The sequence below is a fragment of the Protomyctophum bolini genome, assembly GCF_963924005.1.
Source record: "Protomyctophum bolini genome assembly, chromosome: 13".
Lineage (NCBI taxonomy): Eukaryota > Metazoa > Chordata > Actinopteri > Myctophiformes > Myctophidae > Protomyctophum > Protomyctophum bolini.
Window position 1 is genome coordinate 33,091,126 of NC_137874.1, and position 20,938 is coordinate 33,112,063.

The window sequence follows — 20,938 nt, forward strand, 5'->3', positions numbered from 1 at the left end:
AGTAAAGGAATTTGCTATTTGCATGTCTTAATGACTGTTGGTAGGGCATTCCACATTTTGGTGGCAAGACTCAAGAGCGAAATTAATTTAGTCCCTTGTTTGTGCCAAATCTGGGTTGCACATTGTTTGTTGAGCTCCCTCTGGTGTTGTGGGTGTGGACTTCACTGACATTAAGGAAGTATTTAGACCTATACTACATTTGGGAAATGGTTTTAAGTAAGGCAGATTAATAGTTAGAACATTTCCAAATTCTTAATTATGTTTTTGGAATTAAATAGTCAAATTCCTCAAATACAAAATCTTAAAGTTATTCACTACCCAATATGGCTTTAGTTTAGACCTACCTGATATGGATTTGATTTGGACTAACATTGTCCTACATCAAAATATTCTCTCCCTGGTGTGATTATTGCAAGCTGCCCCTCCGCCCCTCGTTACATAACAAGGTCCAGCAAATCAAACAGCTGTTCAAGAACAGCTTTCACAGTTTTGCAGTTGGAGGAAAAACATCGACTCACTGGCCTTGGAACGTCTCGGGATCCCCCAGGAGAAGTCACTAATGTTGCTCTGGAGAGGGACGTCTGGAACACTCTGGGGGAGCTGTTGCCCCTGCGACCCGACTACGGATAAGCGGTTGAAGATGGATGTTCAAGAACACGTTTTAACATATAAACAGACCAGAAAAATCAAATAAGAAATTGAGTTTTCAAAATGTATTTCAAATGTGTTTTATAGAATGCACACCACAGAACTCCCCGAAATATGCAAAAACTAGTGAAATTGTGTAATTCATGGGACCTTTAATGAGGGATGATTGAGATTAAAAGTGTAAATAACAAATGACAGTTGGGATTAATTTGTAACTTGGAATAAGAACACTCCATGATTACGAATGATCTTCTTACAAAGAACAATAATGGTGTCTGTCTAACATTACCAAGCAAATAAGATGTATTACTTGTCCACCAATATCAGAAACATGATATTTATTATTGAGTCAGTTCTCATAAACGTCAGACATGATGGATAGGCCTACAGAATGAGGAGTGCTCCTGCACGTCTTCATCTTCTAGCCTCTATTACCACATCCTTGTTCAAAAGCACTTCCAATACCATTGTGTAACAGTAACTGAGGATTTGTTTATTGTTTTCCTTTTCCATTTGTATAAATAAAAAACATGTTTTAGCCCTTGTGTGAGGACAGTGATATATGGTAGTTACTGTAAATGGTAACCGTGTCTGTATTTAGCTTTCCATCGATAATAAATTTGGTTCCTTTGACCAACTAGTCTATTTCAACATTGTATACACATAAACAAGATTATTCGGGTATCTGTAGCTACGGAGCTTTGAAAGTAAGACCTTTAGTTAATTTCTTTCATTGCCACCTGTCGACAATCAATATGGACCATATAATGGCCTTAATAACAATGCCTTAATAACAACCTGGGCAGAATAGAACCATGTATTTTCAGGTGAAGAATGGGAACAAACATTGTGAGAGGAAGAGTTCAGTTCATGACATGGACTGATCCAATTCAGACTATTATACCTAACCGAACCTACTGAACCAAATGCAAAATTATCAAAAATGGTGTGTGTGTGTGTGTGTGTGTGTGTGTGTGTGTGTGTGTGTGTGTGTGTGTGTGTGTGTGTGTGTGTGCCCGCGCAAAAAGGTTTTCAAACATAATTGATTGAAATAAAATAATCAATTTTGGGTGGGGGGGTTAACAGATTCTAAAATCTTCATAGATAATAAGCAAGCAAAGCAGAGGCTTTACATGTAGGTAGGCAGCAGTAATGAGATTTTATCTCATATTCTTCTCCACAGTATGGACACACTGGTGTATTTTAAGGTCATTTGACTGATCGAAACTCTTGTCACCTGTGTTTACAATTGAAATGTTTTTTTCTCCTGTGTGGACATGCTGGTGTTTCTTAAGATAACCTGTCCGACTGAAAGTCTTGTCACAGTGTTTACAATGGATAGGTTTCCCTCCAGAGTGGATACGCTGGTGTGACTTCAGGTTACACGACTGACTGAAGCTCTTGTCACATTGTGTGCAACGGAAGGGTTTTTCTCCTGTGTGGACACGAAGGTGTTTTGTGAGGCTGCTTAGAAGATTGAAACTCTTGTCACAGTGTTCACACTGGAGATATTTTTCTCCGGTGTGGACAAGCTGGTGTCTTTTCAGGTCAAATGACCGACCAAAACTCTTGTCACAATCTTTACAATGGAAAGGTTTTTCACCTGTGTGGACACGTTGGTGTCTTTGCAGGCCGCCTGACTGACTGAACCTTTTGCCACAGTCTTTACAGTGGTAAGGTTTTTCTCCGGTGTGGACAAGCTGGTGTGTCTTCAGGTCAAATGACCGAGTGAAACTCTTGTCACACTCTTTACAAATGTGCATTTTCTTTCCTGTGTAATTCATGGAGTCTGTGTAAGTCTTTACGTCTTCTAGCTGACTTGAAATCTTGGTAAACTGTTGATAACTGTAAGATCTCTGTTCATCTGTGTCTCCATGCTTCTCGCTGGTGACTGAGTTTGTGACTTGCTGAAAGGGTGTTAAGGTGACCGGTCCATTCCTCCACATCTGGCAGTAGAGGTCGCTGTGGCTTTTCTTGATGTGTTTATAGAGGAGGACCTGAGATGTGAAGGCCTTTGGACAATCGGAACAAGAGAGGACTTGACTTGGGGAAGACTGGGAACTCATTCCTGAGAGACAGACACACAGAGAGAGAGAGAGAGAGAGATTAAAAATGGATTAAAAACCCTTTAGAAAATGAATGTAGGCCTTATTGAGGAAAAGTACTTGATGTGTTGTTTCTATATATCTATGTTCTGAATCCATTTCTGCCGTATGCCGAGTGATACGGGTCACCGTTTCGTCAGAAATGGAGTAATTAGCATAGTTGATAAGCACGATGGCTTGAGCACAAAAAAACATAGAAACAACACATTATGTACAATTATTTATCAGAATTATAGCCATTTCCAGTTTTTTGTGGTTAATTATGCTAATTTCTCAATTTCTGACAAAATGGATACAGCACATCAAAATCATATAGAAACAACACATTAAGTACTTTCTCTCAAGAATGCCTACAGGCTTCAGCCTTTTGGCATTTCGGGAACGGTCTAAATCAGAGCAGAGCAGGAAATCCATTTGGAGAAAAGCATTTAACCCTGGCTTCTCTATAATCTATTCGTTAAAGCTGGGATCACACTGCAGAGTCGGATCGAGAACGCTTATCAATTTTGTTCGATATTTGATGGAGGGGTTCACCGGAGCTAAAGATCAAAAAGCCCAGCTGTGTCTTGGACCCCAAAAGGGGAGGCATACTTTGGTTAGACATAGCATTGGTCCGACTGGATTAAGGTTAGTGAGAGGTGACTAAGGGATTTAGTCCTGGGACAGCGGTTGCTCAAGGACAATATTTTTCCTTCCACATTTAGTATCTGGTGTTGATTACATTATGTTTAAAGCTGACTGACCTCCACTGGTCTCCTCCCACTCATCACTGTCTTCAGTAACTTCAGTGTCCGATTCAAGTTCAACTTCAATTTCAACTGCAGAACTGTGTGAAGAGATGTCATCATCTTCTTCATCATCATCATCATCATCTTTACATTCCATTGCTGGGAATGTCATCATTGATCCACCAGGCTCTTCTGGTCTTATAAGTAGTTCCTCCTGTTCTTCTTTAATGTGTGGAGGCTCTGGTTCCTCCTGGAGAGAACTGGGGCTCCAGTCTCTCCAAGGAGAAACCTCCTCTTTACACACAACCATGTGCTGGGTGTCTAGGAGAAGATAAATAACATGACAGTGACCTTAGATTCCTTACATGTAAATGCATTAGTTCTGTCTTCCATGTTCCATGTACAAAAATAAGTATCATTGTCCAAACAGTTACTAACTAGATATTATTGAGGTGTTTCTGAAAACTGAACCTTTGAGAAATTAGGCTTCAAAGGTTTAGCAATTAACCTCAGCTCAAAATGGGAAAGCAATTCATATACTTTGTTACTCGACGCAACATATTGCTAATTCTGCTACATGAAATATTGGTCGTTTCTGAAGCCTGATTTATACTTAGTTGCTTGTCAGTTTTGTGCCCCGAAAACAGCTCTCCAAAGCCGTGACACACAAACTGACTGCATGAAGATATCAGATTTGTAGAACTTTCATGATCACAACATTTTAGATGACAATAAATTGTCATACAAATAGTTTTGATTAATTAATTAATGGAATGAGATTTGATTATCACTTTTCAGGGGACATAGGATTTGGGGAGTGTATGTGACTAAAACGGATGCAATTTAGAGCCCTGACATTACATGGAAGCTCTGATTTAGGAATTGATTTTGCTTAAGGCCAGACAAACAGGGTTTGTTGGTACCGTTTGTACAGTATGATTATGAGTACGTATGTCAACGTTCATGCCATTAATGCATTAATTATTTTAATCTAAAATGCCAATGCAATCTGTAGTAGTCAGGACAAGTCAGTTTGATGTGTCTTTGGCTTTAGAAACTCTAGTTGTAATGAAACTTGTTGATGCAGCGATATTGAGTGCTTATACCGTTCATCTCCCATGTGCAGGCATCTGGACGTTTGTGTCCATCTATGTCCATGTCTAGATGAATGGGCAGCAGCACTTCTGTTTGGGAGGGATTCTCATGGTTCACTGCAGGGTCATCATCATCAAAGCTGAGGAAGAAATGGAACCCTCACACTTAAAATACATTTTAATATACACACTTTAGACACTTAAACCTTATCTTTGGAAAGCTGAGAACCCATCCCATCACTCAGTCTTAATAGCCTTTGGAGAGACTACCGAGGAGGTAGAACTTACCTGAGGTGAGCTGGAGGTTCTGTGCTGATGGAAACGGCTTTGTATTTCTCATCATTGCCCTCAAAGATCTCTTCACATTCTGATGCCTTTAGCAGAATAACTTCTGTAGCTGTAGGCATTAGGAAAGGAAAAACAAATATTGTAGGTTTAATGTCAATTTGTGTTTCCATTCTAATGCCTGCCACAAACACTTAAACAATGACTCAGTGACCACGTATAGCTGACCATGCTCAGTGATGTTTTCAATGTAAAGTAATGAGACCCAGTGGTCTTTTAGATGGGTCCCAGGGACATTTTACGAGTCCTACTTCAACAACCATAGAGCACAGTATTGAGTACAGTATTGCATCCCAGGACCCCCGGAGGTTGACTATGACTGTGTCCTTTCTTCAATTTAGTGAGTTTAAAGATTCAGGGGCTATTTGCTGCACTGCATGCTTGGACGTTTTGTAGCTTGTGTGGCTGCTAGTGTGAAAGCAGCATGATAGCAAGAAGAATGTGTGCATTTCTTCATAACATAATGTTGGTATGCATTGCTTAGGCAGTTAGTAATAACACTCTATAATCTTAGTTGAAATCCATAAGCTTAATGTCCTACCAAGCATTTGAAACGGGTCTCTAATGCCCTGCTAGAGACTGACATTTGCCTTTGTCAGTGTCTTGCTCAAGGACACTTCGACACTAACTCTGGGGAGCCCGGGTTCGAACTGGCAACCTTGCAGTTACCATATCCAACCACAACCGCGGGAGGATTAGAGCGGAAGGATTAGGAAAAAGGGTCTATGTCTCCCAGTGGGGGCTCCTCACTGGCAGGTGAGTCAGTAAGATACAACAGCAGTGTGTGGACACAGAAATGTGAGTGTGGGGAGGAATCAATTGGCATAAAAGGGTTAAAGATTATAAAAAGTTAAAAACTAGATAAAGTGCACCTCGGGGCACAGGTCTCCACCAAGGCAGGTCAGGTTGTGGCCTCCTGGTGGCGCTATAATAGGCCAATGTGAAAAGGGTGCCATTTCTTCTTACGCCTTGGATGGCAATTGGATGATTTGAGGCATTTTGTTTCAAAACAATGGGAGTAGGGTGGGGCCGAGAAAGGCCCTTATTGGCTAACATTGGCTCAAATCATGAACGCAGTGTGCAATTTACGTGAAATCTTTCACAGACTTTCCTACTAGGTTGAGGAATATATCCCACCCTTTTCACATTGGCCTGTTATACATATATCAAAACATGTGTTTTTCAAAAGTCGGCCACCTGGTGGCGCTATAACAGGCCGTTCTGGAAAATGTGGGGCAGAGGTTCATCGTTGGCATCCAGGGAGTGTGTGTGAAAAACTTGGCATCGATCACGTTAACGGTGCCAGAGATTAGCTGTACACAAATGGACGGACACACGGACGGAGTGCGAAACATACAAATATATATGTGAAATCCAATTTTATATTGTTTTGTTGTCATTATATCTAATTAGTCCTTGAACACCAAATTATGTACAGTGTGGGTAATGCTATTCAATAGATCATAGTATTGATGTAAGTAATTTGAGGTGTAATCACTTTGGTCTCAGTGGCACTTTCCTGTTGGGCAAGTATAACAGGAAAGGTGCCTTTCTGGGGAAATTGCAAAGTGTGGTTGCCTTGACACCTTCGGAAATAGAGGCCCCTCCCACTGATTTTGCGTACCGATTGTTGTGAGATTTGGACAAAATCTGTAGGTGGAAGAGCAAAAAATGGGTGTAGCCTATATGGGGAGATGTGTCATGACTCAAGGAATCCAGAGGGTTTTTTTTTTACCACTTATGGTTCAAGAGTTATAGGGCAAAGGGTAAATTGGGCAGTTATAGCGCCACTGCGAGGCCGATTGATGTAATTATTTTTTCAATTAATTTCCGTAATTATTATGAACCTCCTCTCCAAGTTGTGTAACTATAAATATAGCGCTTATGGTCTGAATGGGAGTCTTCGATCTTCCCATTAGGAGAAAGGAGAAAATGAATTCACTAATCCCGCCACACTAATAGCCAGCGCAACACCCCATCCTTTGTCCGCCTTCTCCTACCAAACCACACCGTTTGCACACATTTCACCATGCACAACACCAACAGCATGCCTGTCCAGACATCACGCACTACTTTGCATCCATGCAACTGTCATATTTACAGTACAATACCCATTTCTATGAAATAACACATTCTTGCGCAAGACTCCATTCACTTCATGGGGCCAGTCCAATGGCGCATTGTAGTCTACGGCCTTCACAGTGACACACGTGTTACATGAACCACGCGACGGGATGATTTCCAACCCCTCCCTGTCCAACCTCACCTCAGCCTCTGTTCCACACCAGCTCATTCTACCTCAGCCCCCTCCCCCTCTGGCTGCTGTGACAGGCGAACACTCCACCACATCGTGTTGACTAGACTACACTAATAAGGACCCATGACGGCCACCGCCAGCAACAACACGCCGGCAACAACCCAAAAAAGACATCTCTTGCCGATCGCAAGGCAAACGCCACACAACTACGCTTGGTGAACGCAGCTAAAGCAGCTGTCGTACAACATGGACCTCGCATCAGTGCCACGGGTTCACAACTTCACAACAGACTGTGGAGGATTTCTGTATCGCATCGCGGGGCCGGGGGGAATTCAATTGACAAGTGCACGGATTAGTGAGTGAGTGAGTGTGAGTGTGAGTGTGAGTGTGTGTGCATGGACCTCGCATCAGTGCCACGGCTTCACAACACACTGGAGGATTTTTGTATCGCATCACGGTGCCGGGGCGACATTAATTGACAAGTGCGCGAGTGAAAGTGTGTGTGTGTAATTCTAGTAAATGTAATTAACAGCGTTACATTTGTTAAATTGAATAAAATGTCATACAGAGCGACTGGTGCAGCAAGTGAGGAGCAGCGACAGTGTTTCAGACATTCCCTTAATTATTTGAAACAAAGGCCATAAGCTCATAAACTCACTTTGTGATGAAGCAACAATCTTCTTCCTCTCCTGGACCGAGGCCTTCCTCCTCCATAAGAGCGGGTAGTGTTGGTACAGAGACCCTCTGAACATACGCAGGTAGTTTCCCACCTGGAGGAGACAGTCAAACGTATTGTCACTGTCACTGTAAGGAGGAAAACTATTCTGTACATGTCCAGCACGTTACTTTTCACCGAACTGGTGGAAAAGGTAACCCGTTTTCCAATGGATGTACTCACAGTATTATTTTGTCACAAGCTCTTATTAAGAGTTACCATAATTGACTCAATATTTCTAAACCCACACAGAAAGACATAACCACTTTCACATTTCTTCTGTTCAAAATAGCAAAAATAGTAAATCTACAAGCTCACAATGCATCACAGTGTGTTAAAAATTAAGTATTTTAAGGTTAAAAATGTTGGATAGTAGAGTTCAAATGCAATGGTGACAATGTTTTACTGATAGGTTAATTCCAGGTTGCAGCCATGCAACTATGCAGTCTATGGGAACAACTCAAAGACATAATCTTCTTGTACCACTGGCCCTTGCATGTGGAACTCAAAGAGAATGGTGAAGCCAGCCAGATTGAGTGAAATTAGTTTTAAGAAGCCTAAGAGGACCGATATCCATCTGCCACCCGGTAATTGTCTGCATATTTCCCCCAGTGCTGACAGATGAAGATATATTAGAAATTAGAATGGCAGTTATTCTCACAGCTATGGACAACAGTGACACTGACGGAGGACTCTGACAGTGACATGCACTCAGGCAGAGTAGGTCTGTATGATGCAGATCTGAGGGGCCTTGACCTAAATTAAATACAGGAGAGGAGTAAATTAACATTTAACAAACTAAAAAAGACGCATGAGCAGTGTGTAAAGAACCGGCCCAATCGAAGCCCTGGCACACACACAGAATTCGAAGAATATCTAGCACCACCTTTAATCGCACATGCACAGTGAAAACTGATTCATCTAAAATTAAACTAGTCAAAGATATAATGCATTACAATGATGTTGTTTTGAACTGCAATGCCGTCCTTTGGGGAAGAGAAAAGGAGGACATGGCCAGAAGACAATACATAGAATTGATGCAAAAAAACAAATAAAAACAGGGATGCTCCGATCAGGTTTTTTGGGGACGATTCCGATCACGATTGTTTTTCTCATGATCGGCCGATACCGATATGGCGATTCTTGTTTGTGGACTCTGTGTAGGAAGGGAAGAATGTTTAGGCCTGTCACAAAAATGCAAAATGATATTACATTATATATCTCAGAATGACATTTATACTGTACCTAGATCAGTTTCTTTAGATAGGGTAAATTGCCGATCGGGTGCATTAAAACATTGCCGACCACCGATCTCTGACCGCTGGTCGATTATCAGAGCATCTCTAAATAAAAAAAAAAGTGAAACCATGTGGTCTATAGAGTGTTGCAGTCCCGCCCCCAACGAGCAGCCCAGAAGAACATTTCCAATTCATTTTTCCATAGACGTTTCAGAAAGTATTTATTTAAAGACCTGTAAGGCCCTGACAAAGCCAACTCGGATGGTGACAACTGACAACTCATGACAATAAACAAATAATTTAGAAAGAAAAAAAAGGGGAGGGTAGAACACTTCTGTTGTTTTTCTTCTAATAATTATTTAAAAGAAATGTGAATAATAATGCTATGAATTATAAACAGCATTAAAACATTAAAACAACGTCAAATGTAACATGTGCAAAACATCCAGCCGCGATCGTTCAATAGAAAACTTCACTTGTAACCACAAGTGCTATTGCTATTCACAAAGACATGTAGCTATGCTGCTGTATGGATACATGGCCCAGTCACACTCACATCAAACATTACCACTCGGAGGCTGTACAAGATCCCCACAAAAGTTTACTTGTTTCCTCATGCAGATCGCTACTTTCGCCGTTTGATAACTTTGATTTGTCTTAATGTTGGTCCTAATAACACTTGAAGCAGGGAAGAGGAGCTGCTTGCCTGCTTGAGCGCTGAGCAGCACGCATGCAACTAGAGGAGTGGACGCGCACACACGGGCACTCGCTCGGTTATTAAAGGGACACTTCACCCTTTTTGCAAAAAAATATATGTTAATGACATTTAGAAGCTTTAGAACACTTTCCTGGGGGAATTTATGTGTGTAATATGTGGTTTTAGATATTTTAGATTGTAGCAGTGAGCCTGTTGTCTCTGATGTCATGGACACTGGTCTCAATACCTTCCTGGAGTACAATTCCCATAATTATTTGGTGCACTGCTCCTCCTTGTGGATAGGGGGGAGAGCTGTCTTACTGAGACAACATGTAGTCCAGGAAGGAAGTGAGCCCAGTGTCCATGACATCAGAGACAACAGGCTCACTGCTACAATCTAAAATATCTAAAACATATTACACACATAAAGACCCCCAGGAAAGTGTTCTAAAGCTTCTAAAAGTCATTAACATATATTTTTTTGCAAAAAGGGTGAAGTGTCCCTTTAACCAGCGGATCCGCGGAGAAAATTATTATGAGTAAGAGTATTGGCTTGGCACATTTTGTTGCCCCTTCAGATCACTTGACTAGCATAGCAAGCCTGCTGCGTTGTGACTGCTTCGGTCATGTCATTCACACCACGGCCAAGGCTACACTGTACACATTCTTTTGCAGATCTACACTGATCTCATAAATGGTCCCTATGAAAGATGGAAAGATGGAAATCTGTCCCCAGGACGGAGAACTTTAAGCAGAGAGGTTTTAAAACCTGACTCATAGGGGAGCAACAGGGAGCCAGTATATTTTCTATATCTCACATTCAGTAACATTGAACAATCCTTGTTCCTGAGACCCAATCTGAGCTACATTAATATAACCAATAGATGATCCTCCAGGCTCATAGAGGCACAGACAACCTGAACGCTATAGGTTTAACTTTTAGGATCAACCACTCAAAAATAACACTGGTTAGACCTGTGAAGAACACAACACTTGCCACTTTGCTTTTGATTGAGCTGTAGGAAAACTTTCTCAGTTTTTCTTTTAGTTGCTCATTTTCAGCTTTCAGTTTGTTGATGTCTGAGCGTAGGTTGACACACTCTGTAGAAATCTGGCTGAACTGGAGCTGGAGATCATCATATACAGCCTTTGGGACAGTGGCTTCTGAAAGAGAACAGAGGATTACTGTACGTGGTTAACCCCTGCTATACCAATTTTATACTTCAGCTCTTAAAAAATGGCCGAGCGTACTAGCTGACTGTGCATAGCATATTTTTGAAAAATATACATTTTGAGGTGGGGGACTGATAAGAATTGAGGAGACCACGTACACTACAAAGCTAAATATCAAGTTTAACAAGTAAACTACATTAATTCAACCGTAATAAGAAAAAGATCACGTGAAAACAGGCAAACAAATGTCACAAGTAACCATGATGATAGAGCTACTATAGTTCAGTATCAGGACAGTTGCATCATGTCAGAATCATTCATTCAATCAAAATCGTTGAAGACCCCTGGACAAAGGTGTTTGAGGTTCTTACCAGTGCAAGGCTCCACTGTGGAATCCAATACCACCTCATCTGTTATGGGCTGCTGTGGGTCACCACCATCCATCAGTGGTCTGTGATTAATAGGTTCATCATCCATTTTTCTTTTCACTTCAAATCTGTTGAGAAAAGTTAGTACTTATTCGTCCTATTTTATACATACAACACAATGAAAAGAGAATAAAGAATGCTTTGCATATCTCTGCAAACTCAGGTCAAGAAGACTGGGCTACTAATCTCGTTGAATTACCCACAGTTGTGACAAAAAATAAATAATCTAATGAGCAACTATTGGTCAAGTTAGAATGTTTACCTTTCAAGTTTGGCTTTAGATTTGTTGGGGTCTTTCCTTCCATGACGGAAGATCGAAGGCACAAAGTCGGGACTCTCATAGGTCATAGATGCTGCTCCTATAAAATAAGTTTTCTTTACTGACTGTCACTGAAACCTTTATAATATATACGTGACGTACTGTCTGTAGCTCTGGTCCATAACCCCTTTTGGGACCCTCGGTTACCTTTTCTGTATTTGGGACGTCGGTACTGATGTCCCAAATACAGAAAAGGTAACCGAGGGTCCCGAAAGGGGCTACTCTGGTCCTTAAGTCCTTAAGGCTATGGACAAGAGCTAAGGCTACTTGAGTCCTGACTCCAATGCAGAATGCAGATACATAACATACATCGACACAAACCCAGTATAGTTAAATGTATATTTAAAGATGGAGTGCCATGATTTGTTTTTCCAGTTTTGTATGTGTTTATAAGGTGACAGTCAGTACTTCATTAGACCCCTTGGTGTGGTTGTTATGTGCAATGATGTTTTCTCTTTGTATTTAGGGTTTCTTCCTGGAGGCTGAAACCTTAGCAGTTAAACGCGCCAGGCGCCAATGAAAAAAACAGTGATATAGTGACATCACACTAGGACCCCTCCCATAAAAACGACATTATAATTATAACAAATACTGTACAATTTTTTGAAAAAATCTTACTTCCCTAATACTACCTAATGATTTTTTTGTTTTAGGGTGAAAACAAAATCATGGCACTCCGTCTTTAAAAAAAACCTGAATTCTGTTATGCATGATGTCGCTTAGTAAATGTACCTGATATGAAATGCGCACTGCAAAGTCGTGCATTTTTAATGAGGTCCTCTGTCCATTCTGTTCTTCGGATAGCTTGCAGCCAAAGGCGCCTGCGGTTAGCACTGAATGGAGTCTTCTTTGATGGTATTCGGTAAAAATGAAGACCTTGATTATTGCTTCGTCGGTTCCGACACCCCACTGCAGAACACGACATTATTCACAACGTATATCTTCTGCCCAAACCGAGTCAGAAGAAAGTCTTCTTCTTCTTCTTTTTGATTTCCAGCGTATTACTGCCCTCCACTGGTATGGTGGTTTAATCACCTAGATCTTCCTATAGTCCAGTATTATGTAGGAACTGCAGTACTGCCTTTGAAATCAGTTGGTGGTTCTCACTGTGGCCAAACAAAGAAAAAACTGAAAAAGCCTCCACTCCTAACTCTGTCATCCTTATAAATAACCTCTCTCTTTCTGCGTTATAAATACTGCATTCTAGCCGCAATCTGCAACACTAGATTTTTTATTCTGGGATGAATTTAGAGTTGCAATAACCTCCATTGACATCCCATTGATCCAAATTGCAAAGTGTTTGGATGTTTGGCTAACTGCATTCTAGTAGAAACACATGTTGAACAAAACAGTCGAACTACAGGAAACTCTATTGTGAGTGAATTACTTGTTGCATCCTGGATGCGTGCATACAAATAATTGCTCTATAGAAGTTTAAAGGCTAGCTTGCTGATAAAAAGTAAGAGTTCTGATGAAAATGTAATATTTGTTGTGAGCCTTTAGATCGCCTATTTTCGTAATTGTTACACAACAATATAAAATAAGTTAAAGTAGCTATAAGCAATAATATCAAAAAAATGTAATGACATTTTTGAGTGGTGCAACCACTCCAAAGAACAGCAATGTCCGTGTTCACCTATGTACCTATGTGTCCGCCTACATGTGAGGGATAGTGCTGCACTGTTGCCTGCTAATGAGAGAGAGAGAGAGAGAGAGAGAGAGAGAGAGAGAGAGAGAGAGAGAGGTGGGGGGTGGGGGGGTGCAGTTGCACCACTCAGTTCACACGGGCAGCAATGGGTTAAATGCTCCCAAAACAAATGTAGTCTCTGTGATAGCCCTATAATGCACCCGCTTCGGATGTTACATACATGACAAGTATAGGCCTATAGAGGGTATGCGTATGCATAAAGTGAATGGCAAATCGAGTGGCAAAGCGACCGGAAAAGTGAGTTTAACATTGATTAATGTTGTTTAATACAATCAGATAGGACTTTTCTGTTTGGATGTATGGGCTCTCAAGGCCAGAAAGTAGTTTTTTGCCACTCAGTAGGCATTCCTGCATGATGATGTCACACACATACCCTCTATTCCACAATACAGAGCCATAGATCGATGGCCTCCTCTCGGGTTAGCAATGAGACTTTCCACAGGCCCCTCGCCCAGAGAAAATGTCGTCCGTGTGCAGCCCATGAAAGAGTGGAGATATTTGAATAAACAAGCGTTTTCTGCCAGAACTTTTACATGGATGTGAAACTAGAAGACAATATCTCACTCCACGTCTTTGGAATTATTTATTGGGTGAGTACAAACGGAGCGCGGAGCACATTTATGCCGCCCATGTCTCCTTGCTCACTGGGAGCGGAGGCATCCGATCTATGGCTGTGTTGTATACAGGAATATATGACTACAGTTCCATCTCAATGAATTAGAATATTGTGTAAAAGTTAATTTTCTTCCATAATATAATTCCATAATAAAGCATTTAAAACCTTTTTATGTTTTAATCTTGATGATTATGTACGGCTCATGAAAAAAAAGAAATCCTATCAACAAATTATAATATTTTACGAGACCACTAAAAAAATGTCGACCATCTGAAAAGTATATTAATGTATGCACTATGCAGTCAATACTTGGTTTGGGCTACTTTTGAACAAATTATTTCATCAATGGGGCGTGGCATGGAGGTGATCAGCCTGTGGCACTGCTGAGGTGTTATGGAAGCCCAGGTTTGTTTGATAACTGCACCTTCCTCATGACAATACAACCTAGATTCTCTGTGGGGTTAAGGTCAGGCCAGTTGGCTGGTCAGATGCTGATGCTGATCTTCCTTTTCAGGCAGACCTGGCACCTGCCCACAGTGCCAAAACTACTAGTAACTGGTGTACTGACCATGGTATTACTGTGCTTAACTGACCAGCGATCTGGCCTGACCTGAACAATCTAGGTTGTATTGTCAAGAGGAAGGTGTGAAACATGAGACTCAACAATACAAATGTATTTACGGCTGTTATCAAAGCAAACCTCCATGCCACGCCACGTTGATGAAATAATTTGTTCAAAAGTAGCCCAGACAATTGACTGCATACATTAATATACTTTTCAGATGGTCGACATTTCTCATTTAAAAAAATATATTTTTTAGTTGTCTCGTAAAATATTCTAATTTGTTGAGATAGGATTTTTGATTGTACGCCATAATCATCAAGATTAAAACCTAAAGGGTTTTATATACTTGGAAGAAAGTATATATATAAGAAAATGAACTTTTACACAATATTCTAATTCATTGAGATGGACCTGCATGATCACAGCCATTCTAGAGTTATCTCTGTGACACATCTGGGGCCACAATCTGCATTCAAAGATTTTCCTAGAGGTTGTTTTGTCATTGGTCGATTGGCCTGTTTACTTCCCGATTGGTTAGTCATTTCTGCAGGGTTTTTTTTCCCGACCAATAACAAAGCTTAGGCTATAGGAAAATCGTTTAATGCAGATTGTGGCCCTATAGATGTGTCATAGAGAATACATTAATTTTGTTTTGGGAGCGTTTTACCCATTGCTGTCTGAATACCAAAAAAATAAAAGGTCATTAAAATATTGAGATATTATTGCTTATAGCTACTTTAATCAGATTTAGTCGAGTAGTATGTAAACAAGCACTAAGATCATATAGTTGCAGCCCATTTTATAATAATCCTATTCACTGTTTACTATAGTAGTGAATTAACTTTAGATCATTCACCATCTTCATTTTTAAAGTCACAGAACAGTAACGTGAAATACAGATGTAAAGTTACACTTCATACATACCGGTAGTTATTACAGTATTGTTATTGTTGCTACACTAACAATAACAATAATGTAATAACTAGGCATACGGTGCGGTACGGTATATATTAGTACAATTTGTGCATGGAATGATGGTGCCATTGCTAACATTAGCCGTTTAGCATCAACTAGTAAAATGCTACATCGAAGCTTTACACTGGGGAGACAGACAAACATTAATAACGAGTTAATTATTTGCTACATACCTCTGATCCCACCATGAAAAAATCTCCATCTTGTTCCAACTGAAATTGAATAGGTTTCTCCTCTAATGCGTTGTTTAATGAGGATAACATTGTGATGTTGTTGTTATCATGTGGTTGCTTGCTGACAGCTGTGTGCGACAGCCAAGGTTCATAAACATAAGGTATGGTACAACTACGTCATTTTGGTTGGCAGGGAGAAACGTTCCGGTTCCAGGAACAAGCTGGCAGACAGGAAGTGTATTATATGGGCATCTTGGACAAAATAGCCAATTTCACATTGAGGTGCCGGGATGTCCATAGTGCCCATCTATCCTTATAGGTTGGCACCAGGGTCACCTGGGCTCAATATATAAATGTGTGCATGTTGTTAAAAATATATACCGGTATATTATCTTGTAATGTAAAGTAAACGATACAGATGTGAACATGTACAGTACTTCATTATCAGACTTAATGTAATCCTTCAACTTCTTGTTTATGCCCCAAAATGACTGGATAAACAGGGTTTGAATTACATCATTAAGATAATTATGATACTGATAATAGTAATAAAACTTTTTTTTTTTTTTTAATATCTATTTTAAATTACTGGCTCCCTGTATGTTTTTAGGAAACATTTTAAGATGTTACTTTTTAGTGTTAAATATGGGTTAGCAGCAGCTTCCCTCAAGGTAGAATTCAGCAGGCAAGCTGTCACTGGTTGTCCCAACGCCGTTGGGCCAACGGTGGCATCGGGTGCGCCGGAGGAATGACTTCTATTCCTGACATGGATTTAACCTTGCACTGCTGGCATGGTTTACCTGCTGTGGATACCTCCCTTCTCGTGGAAACTATACATTATGGAGAATGTCTAACATTCTGATTCTGCAAACTACATTACAACAAAAGAGATGGATTTCATGTCATATTGACCCATACTGTACAAATCCTGCAGCAATGCCGTGTGTAGCTCTGCTGTCACCTGTCCACTTACATATCTTGTGGACAGCAATTTATTTATTGTCAGCATTAAGCAAAGGCTGGTAAAAGCGATCACATTTTCTTTAATTTTTTTATTTTTATCATTGAATTATGATGTGCCAGGACCTGGCAGACAGTGCAGTATGGGAGTGCGGGGAGCTTAAACAGACTGTCGACCAGCACATAATCACCACTGTGACTGTCTCTGGTAAATAGACCACCATGGCGGTTGGGACCTGGTTTGTGGTTTATGTGGGACCTGAGATGGAGGGCGTGGCTGCATGGCACTGAGCTGGACATCTGATGATGAATCACAAAATTACTTCTGAGCATAAGGATGTCCAGTGCATTATAAATGAGAGGGAAAAAAACCCAACAAAAAATAGACTGCTTGCATATCATGAGGAGAACAGCAGTCTCTGTCACCATGACAATGACCCATCCACATCCACCCACCCGTTCTCACTTACTGTGAACCCATCTTAATATAGGATAACCAGACCAGGACAATCAATATAATTGTTTTAAAGTTTTATAAAACCTTTATTATTATTTTGTTTATTATTATTTACCCCCCAAAAACTAGGTACAAAGAAAAGGTAAAAATGTTTTGCATGGGATGAGGCCACGCCGGTGTGGTTATGGAATCAGTTCTCTGACCAACATTGTCCAGTTAATGAATCGGTTAATTTTCCGATAGCAGACAGTATGTTCCTCAGGTTGGTGACGTCGCTGCTCAGCTGCTCAAAGCGGTTCTGCAGCCAGGCGTTCTCCGCTTCCAGCTCCAGAACCTGGTGCTGCGTTTCCATCCTCCTCACCTTGGCTTTACCGCGGGATTTGCGAACCGCCACGTTGTTCTGCTCCCGCTTCACCTTATAAGCGTCGCTGTCCTTGGCCAGCCGCTTCCTCGAGGAGGCCGACCTGTTGGCCGAGGTGGTGCCGGAGGATGGCGCGGGCGTCCCGGGCGAGCTGGAGCACGTCGTGGAGGAGATGTCGTTGCCCAGACTGCCACCACTGCCACATTGGTTTTGGAGGTAGGAGCGCTTCCTGCCCTCCTCCAGGCTACACTCGTCAGAGTTATTGCCACTGTCGCTGTCGGTTATCTCTTCAGTGACTTCAGAGCCTGATTCAAGTTCAACTTCAATTTCAACTTCAGAAGAGATGTCTTCATCATCATCATCATCATCATCACTATCGTCTTCACATTTCACTGCTAGTAATGTCATCATTGATCCCACATGCTCCTCCGGTCTTTGAAGTAACTTCTGCTGTTCAGCTTCAGTGTGTGAAGATTCTGGTTCCTCCTTGATCAGACTGAGGCACCTCTCCTGCTGTTCCTCTTTGATGTGTGGTTCTGGTTCCATTTTAAAGTGTGTAGTCTCTGGTTCCTCTTTAATGTGTGCAGTCTCTGGTTCCTCCTTGAGCAGACTGTGGCTCCACGCCTGTTCAGAAACCTCCTCATTACACACAACCATGTGCATGTGCCATGTGCCTAGGAGCAGAAAATCAACATGATAGTGAACACTGGATTCCTTGAATGTAAATCCATTATTTATTAACAGTTATTAAAGAGTGCCATGATTTTTTCCCACCCTAATCACCCCATCAGGTCTTATTGTTATATAAGAAGGAAGATTTTTTTCCAAAAAAGTGTACAGTATTTGTTAAAATGTCGTTTTTATGCGGGCACCCCCACCAGTCATTAAGTATGCCTGGTTTGCCTGATGGGTGTTGAAATCCACCTGAACTTAAGCCTCACCCACAGCTGTAGTTGTATGATAAAGGGGGAGGGGTTGATAATGTGATGTCACTATATTACTGTTTGACTGTCAAGGTTTCAGCCTCCAGGAAGAAACCCTAAATACATCATTGCACATAAAACGACTCCAGGGTGTCAAATGAAGTACTGTCACCTCATAAGACACATGAAAAACTGGATAAATACAAAAATTGTGGCACTCTTTAACTACAAATTAAGCATTGTAACTTTACACACACATATATATATATATATATATATATATATATATATATAAAATACATAATAAAAACTATAGTAGATTGTGAAGGCATTTGGACTTTTGTGTCCATCTACCGTATTGTGCCTCTGATTATTATAAGACAAGATAGCCCTAGAACGGCTCTTGTTGTTACAGTATGCACAGTATTTCACATACATGAGCCATAGATCACATCCATGATTTATTGTAGAATTTGTTTATGTGCGGCATAAATGTGATAAATGCTCCGTTTGTACTCACCCATTAAATAATTCCAAAGACGTGGTGTGAAAAATGGTCCTCTAGTTCTATATCCATGTGAAAGTTCTGGCACAAAACGCATATTTAGTGAATTATCTCCACTTTTTCAAGAGATGCACACGGACGCCTTTCTCTCCGGCGAGGGGGGGCCGGAGAGATCGATGAACTGATTTTAGATACTTCCTGTTGTTTACCACAGACGTCATCACCAATTGACCAGGGAAACACAAAAGTTTGCGGTCACACAATTGGCAGGTGCTTTGCGATAGGTGCTGGGTAATTAATCACACCACCTGCCAATTGTGTGACTGCAAACTTTTGTGTTTCCCTGGTCAATTGGTGATGACGTCTGCGGTAAACAACAGGAAGTATCTAAAATCAGTTCATCGATCTCTCCGGCCCCCCCTCGCCGGAGAGAAAGGCGTCCGTGTGCATCTCTTGAAAAAGTGGAGATAATTCACTAAATACGCGTTTTGTGCCAGAACTTTCACATGGATATAAAACTAGAGGACCATATTTCACTCCACGTCTTTGGAATTATTTAATGGCTGAGTACAAACGGAGCATTTATCACATTTATGCCGCATATATTCATATCTACAAGGAAACGGTGCAAGCTATCTATGCCTATGATACATGAAAATTTACGAAGTATAATTAAATGATCACAGGCATTCTAGGTCTAAAGACAAGACAACCCCCCTTTTTCAAGACTCATTTGTGGAAAACACAAAAATCTGGTTCTTTATAAAGAAAATCGGTGAATTGTATGATCATTTTAAAAATCTAAACCTAAAAGAAAAACGAAAAAGAATGAGTGTGTGTGTGTGTGTGTGTGTGTGTGTGTGTGTGTGTGTGTGTGTGTGTGTGTGTGTGTGTGTGTGTCCGTCGCTGCACAACAGTGCCAGTTGGCTGGGGTCCGACAAGCTGAGAAGCCACCCCATCACTCAGTCCTAATAGCCACCCTACTGCTGGCTTTGGAAAAAACTACAGGAGGCAGAACTTACATGAGGTGAGCTGGAGGTTCTGTACTGATGGAAACTGGTTTGTATTTCTCATCATTGCCCTCAAAGACCTCCTCACATTCTGATGCCTAAACCAGAGTTTCAGCAGTAACGTGAAATAGAGATGGAAACGGTTACATTTCATTATGTTACTTTTATTACATTATTGTTAGCTGTACTATGTGTGTATCAAACATGGTATTACTGTGGCAGTGCTAACATTAGCCGTTTAGCATCAACTAAGGAGTAAGATGTTACATTGAAGCTTTAAGCCCAAACAAACCACACCAAAGGGTCGCCATGCAACTGTTTGATTGATTGATTTAAGTATTTAACAGTTTGCAGAATTACAGTACATTTAAAAACACAAAATAGAATACTAAACTACTGATACCCATAGCTCTAACACTCTCTTAACACTGGAGAGACAAACATCAGAAACGAGTTAATTTAATTAACCACATACCTCTGATCCCACCATGAAAAAGAGTTTAATAGGTTTCTCCTCTAATGTGTTGTTTAATGAGAGAGGGAGGACTGTCTGCAATGCATTGAGTTGTTGTTGTCTTGTGTGTGCGGCAGACAGGAAGTGGCTTATGGTGGGTTGCAACCAATGCTATTGCATACCGCCACCTACTGTACCGGTATAGGCTCTGGTTGTACTTCACAATGATACTGATGGCACCAAGGATGGCACACAAACACACCAAAACAAATATAGGCATATAAAAATGATGTCTTTATCAGATAAAACATGCCAGTTTTTTGCTGGAAAAATAATGTCTTTGGTAGGAGACTCCAACGGTGATCAAATTGTGACAAAAACATCTCCATAAATTCAAGGCTTCATGGCATGAAAATAGAAATAAAGCTTCAATCTGCATCCATGAGTTTTTGCTTAAATTGTTTTCCCCCACACTGGGAAGCAC

At 40.8% G+C, this 20,938-nt stretch overlaps 2 protein-coding genes across 5 annotated transcripts; both read right to left on the reverse strand.

Annotated features, from left to right (window-relative positions):
• Positions 1–798: 798 nt before the first annotated feature.
• On the reverse strand, positions 799–15,921 carry LOC308327090 (uncharacterized protein). 4 transcript variants are annotated; one of them, XM_080780230.1, is made up of 10 exons: positions 15,785–15,921; positions 12,480–12,853; positions 11,691–11,787; positions 11,372–11,496; positions 10,825–10,988; positions 7,836–7,947; positions 4,864–4,972; positions 4,588–4,715; positions 3,497–3,802; positions 799–2,716 (listed from the first exon to the last, which is right to left on the reverse strand). In XM_080780230.1, the coding sequence occupies exons 2-10, from the start codon at positions 12,670–12,672 to the stop codon at positions 1,809–1,811; spliced, it is 2,142 nt and encodes a 713-aa protein (XP_080636356.1). In that variant the 5' UTR covers positions 12,673–12,853; positions 15,785–15,921; the 3' UTR covers positions 799–1,808. The 4 variants fall into 4 exon arrangements, with proteins under 4 accessions (XP_080636356.1, XP_080636355.1, XP_080636357.1 ...); XM_080780229.1 differs by having other exon boundaries at positions 10,825–10,991; XM_080780231.1 differs by lacking the exons at positions 11,691–11,787; positions 12,480–12,853 and having other exon boundaries at positions 10,825–10,991; positions 15,785–15,905.
• An 895-nt stretch (positions 15,922–16,816) lies between these two features.
• Positions 16,817–20,587, reverse strand: LOC308326870 (uncharacterized protein). Its single transcript, XM_080779920.1, has 3 exons — positions 20,476–20,587; positions 20,013–20,098; positions 16,817–18,236 (listed from the first exon to the last, which is right to left on the reverse strand). Exons 2-3 carry the CDS (start codon positions 20,065–20,067, stop codon positions 17,392–17,394), a joined length of 900 nt encoding a protein of 299 aa, XP_080636046.1. The 5' UTR covers positions 20,068–20,098; positions 20,476–20,587; the 3' UTR covers positions 16,817–17,391.
• Positions 20,588–20,938: the final 351 nt, after the last annotated feature.

Coding starts and splice junctions, on each gene's coding strand:
- LOC308327090 (XM_080780229.1), bottom strand. CDS start 12,672: ATGTCGTGTTCTGCAGTGGGGTGTCGGAACCGACGAAGCAATAATCAA. Junction 4,973..7,835: donor GATTGTTGCTTCATCACAAA/GTGAGTTTATGA, acceptor TAATGCCTACAG/CTACAGAAGTTATTCTGCTA. Junction 4,716..4,863: donor GAACCTCCAGCTCACCTCAG/GTAAGTTCTACC, acceptor TTTCTTCCTCAG/CTTTGATGATGATGACCCTG.
- LOC308326870 (XM_080779920.1), bottom strand. CDS start 20,067: ATGATGAGAAATACAAACCAGTTTCCATCAGTACAGAACCTCCAGCTC. Junction 18,237..20,012: donor GAACCTCCAGCTCACCTCAT/GTAAGTTCTGCC, acceptor TTCTGCTCCTAG/GCACATGGCACATGCACATG.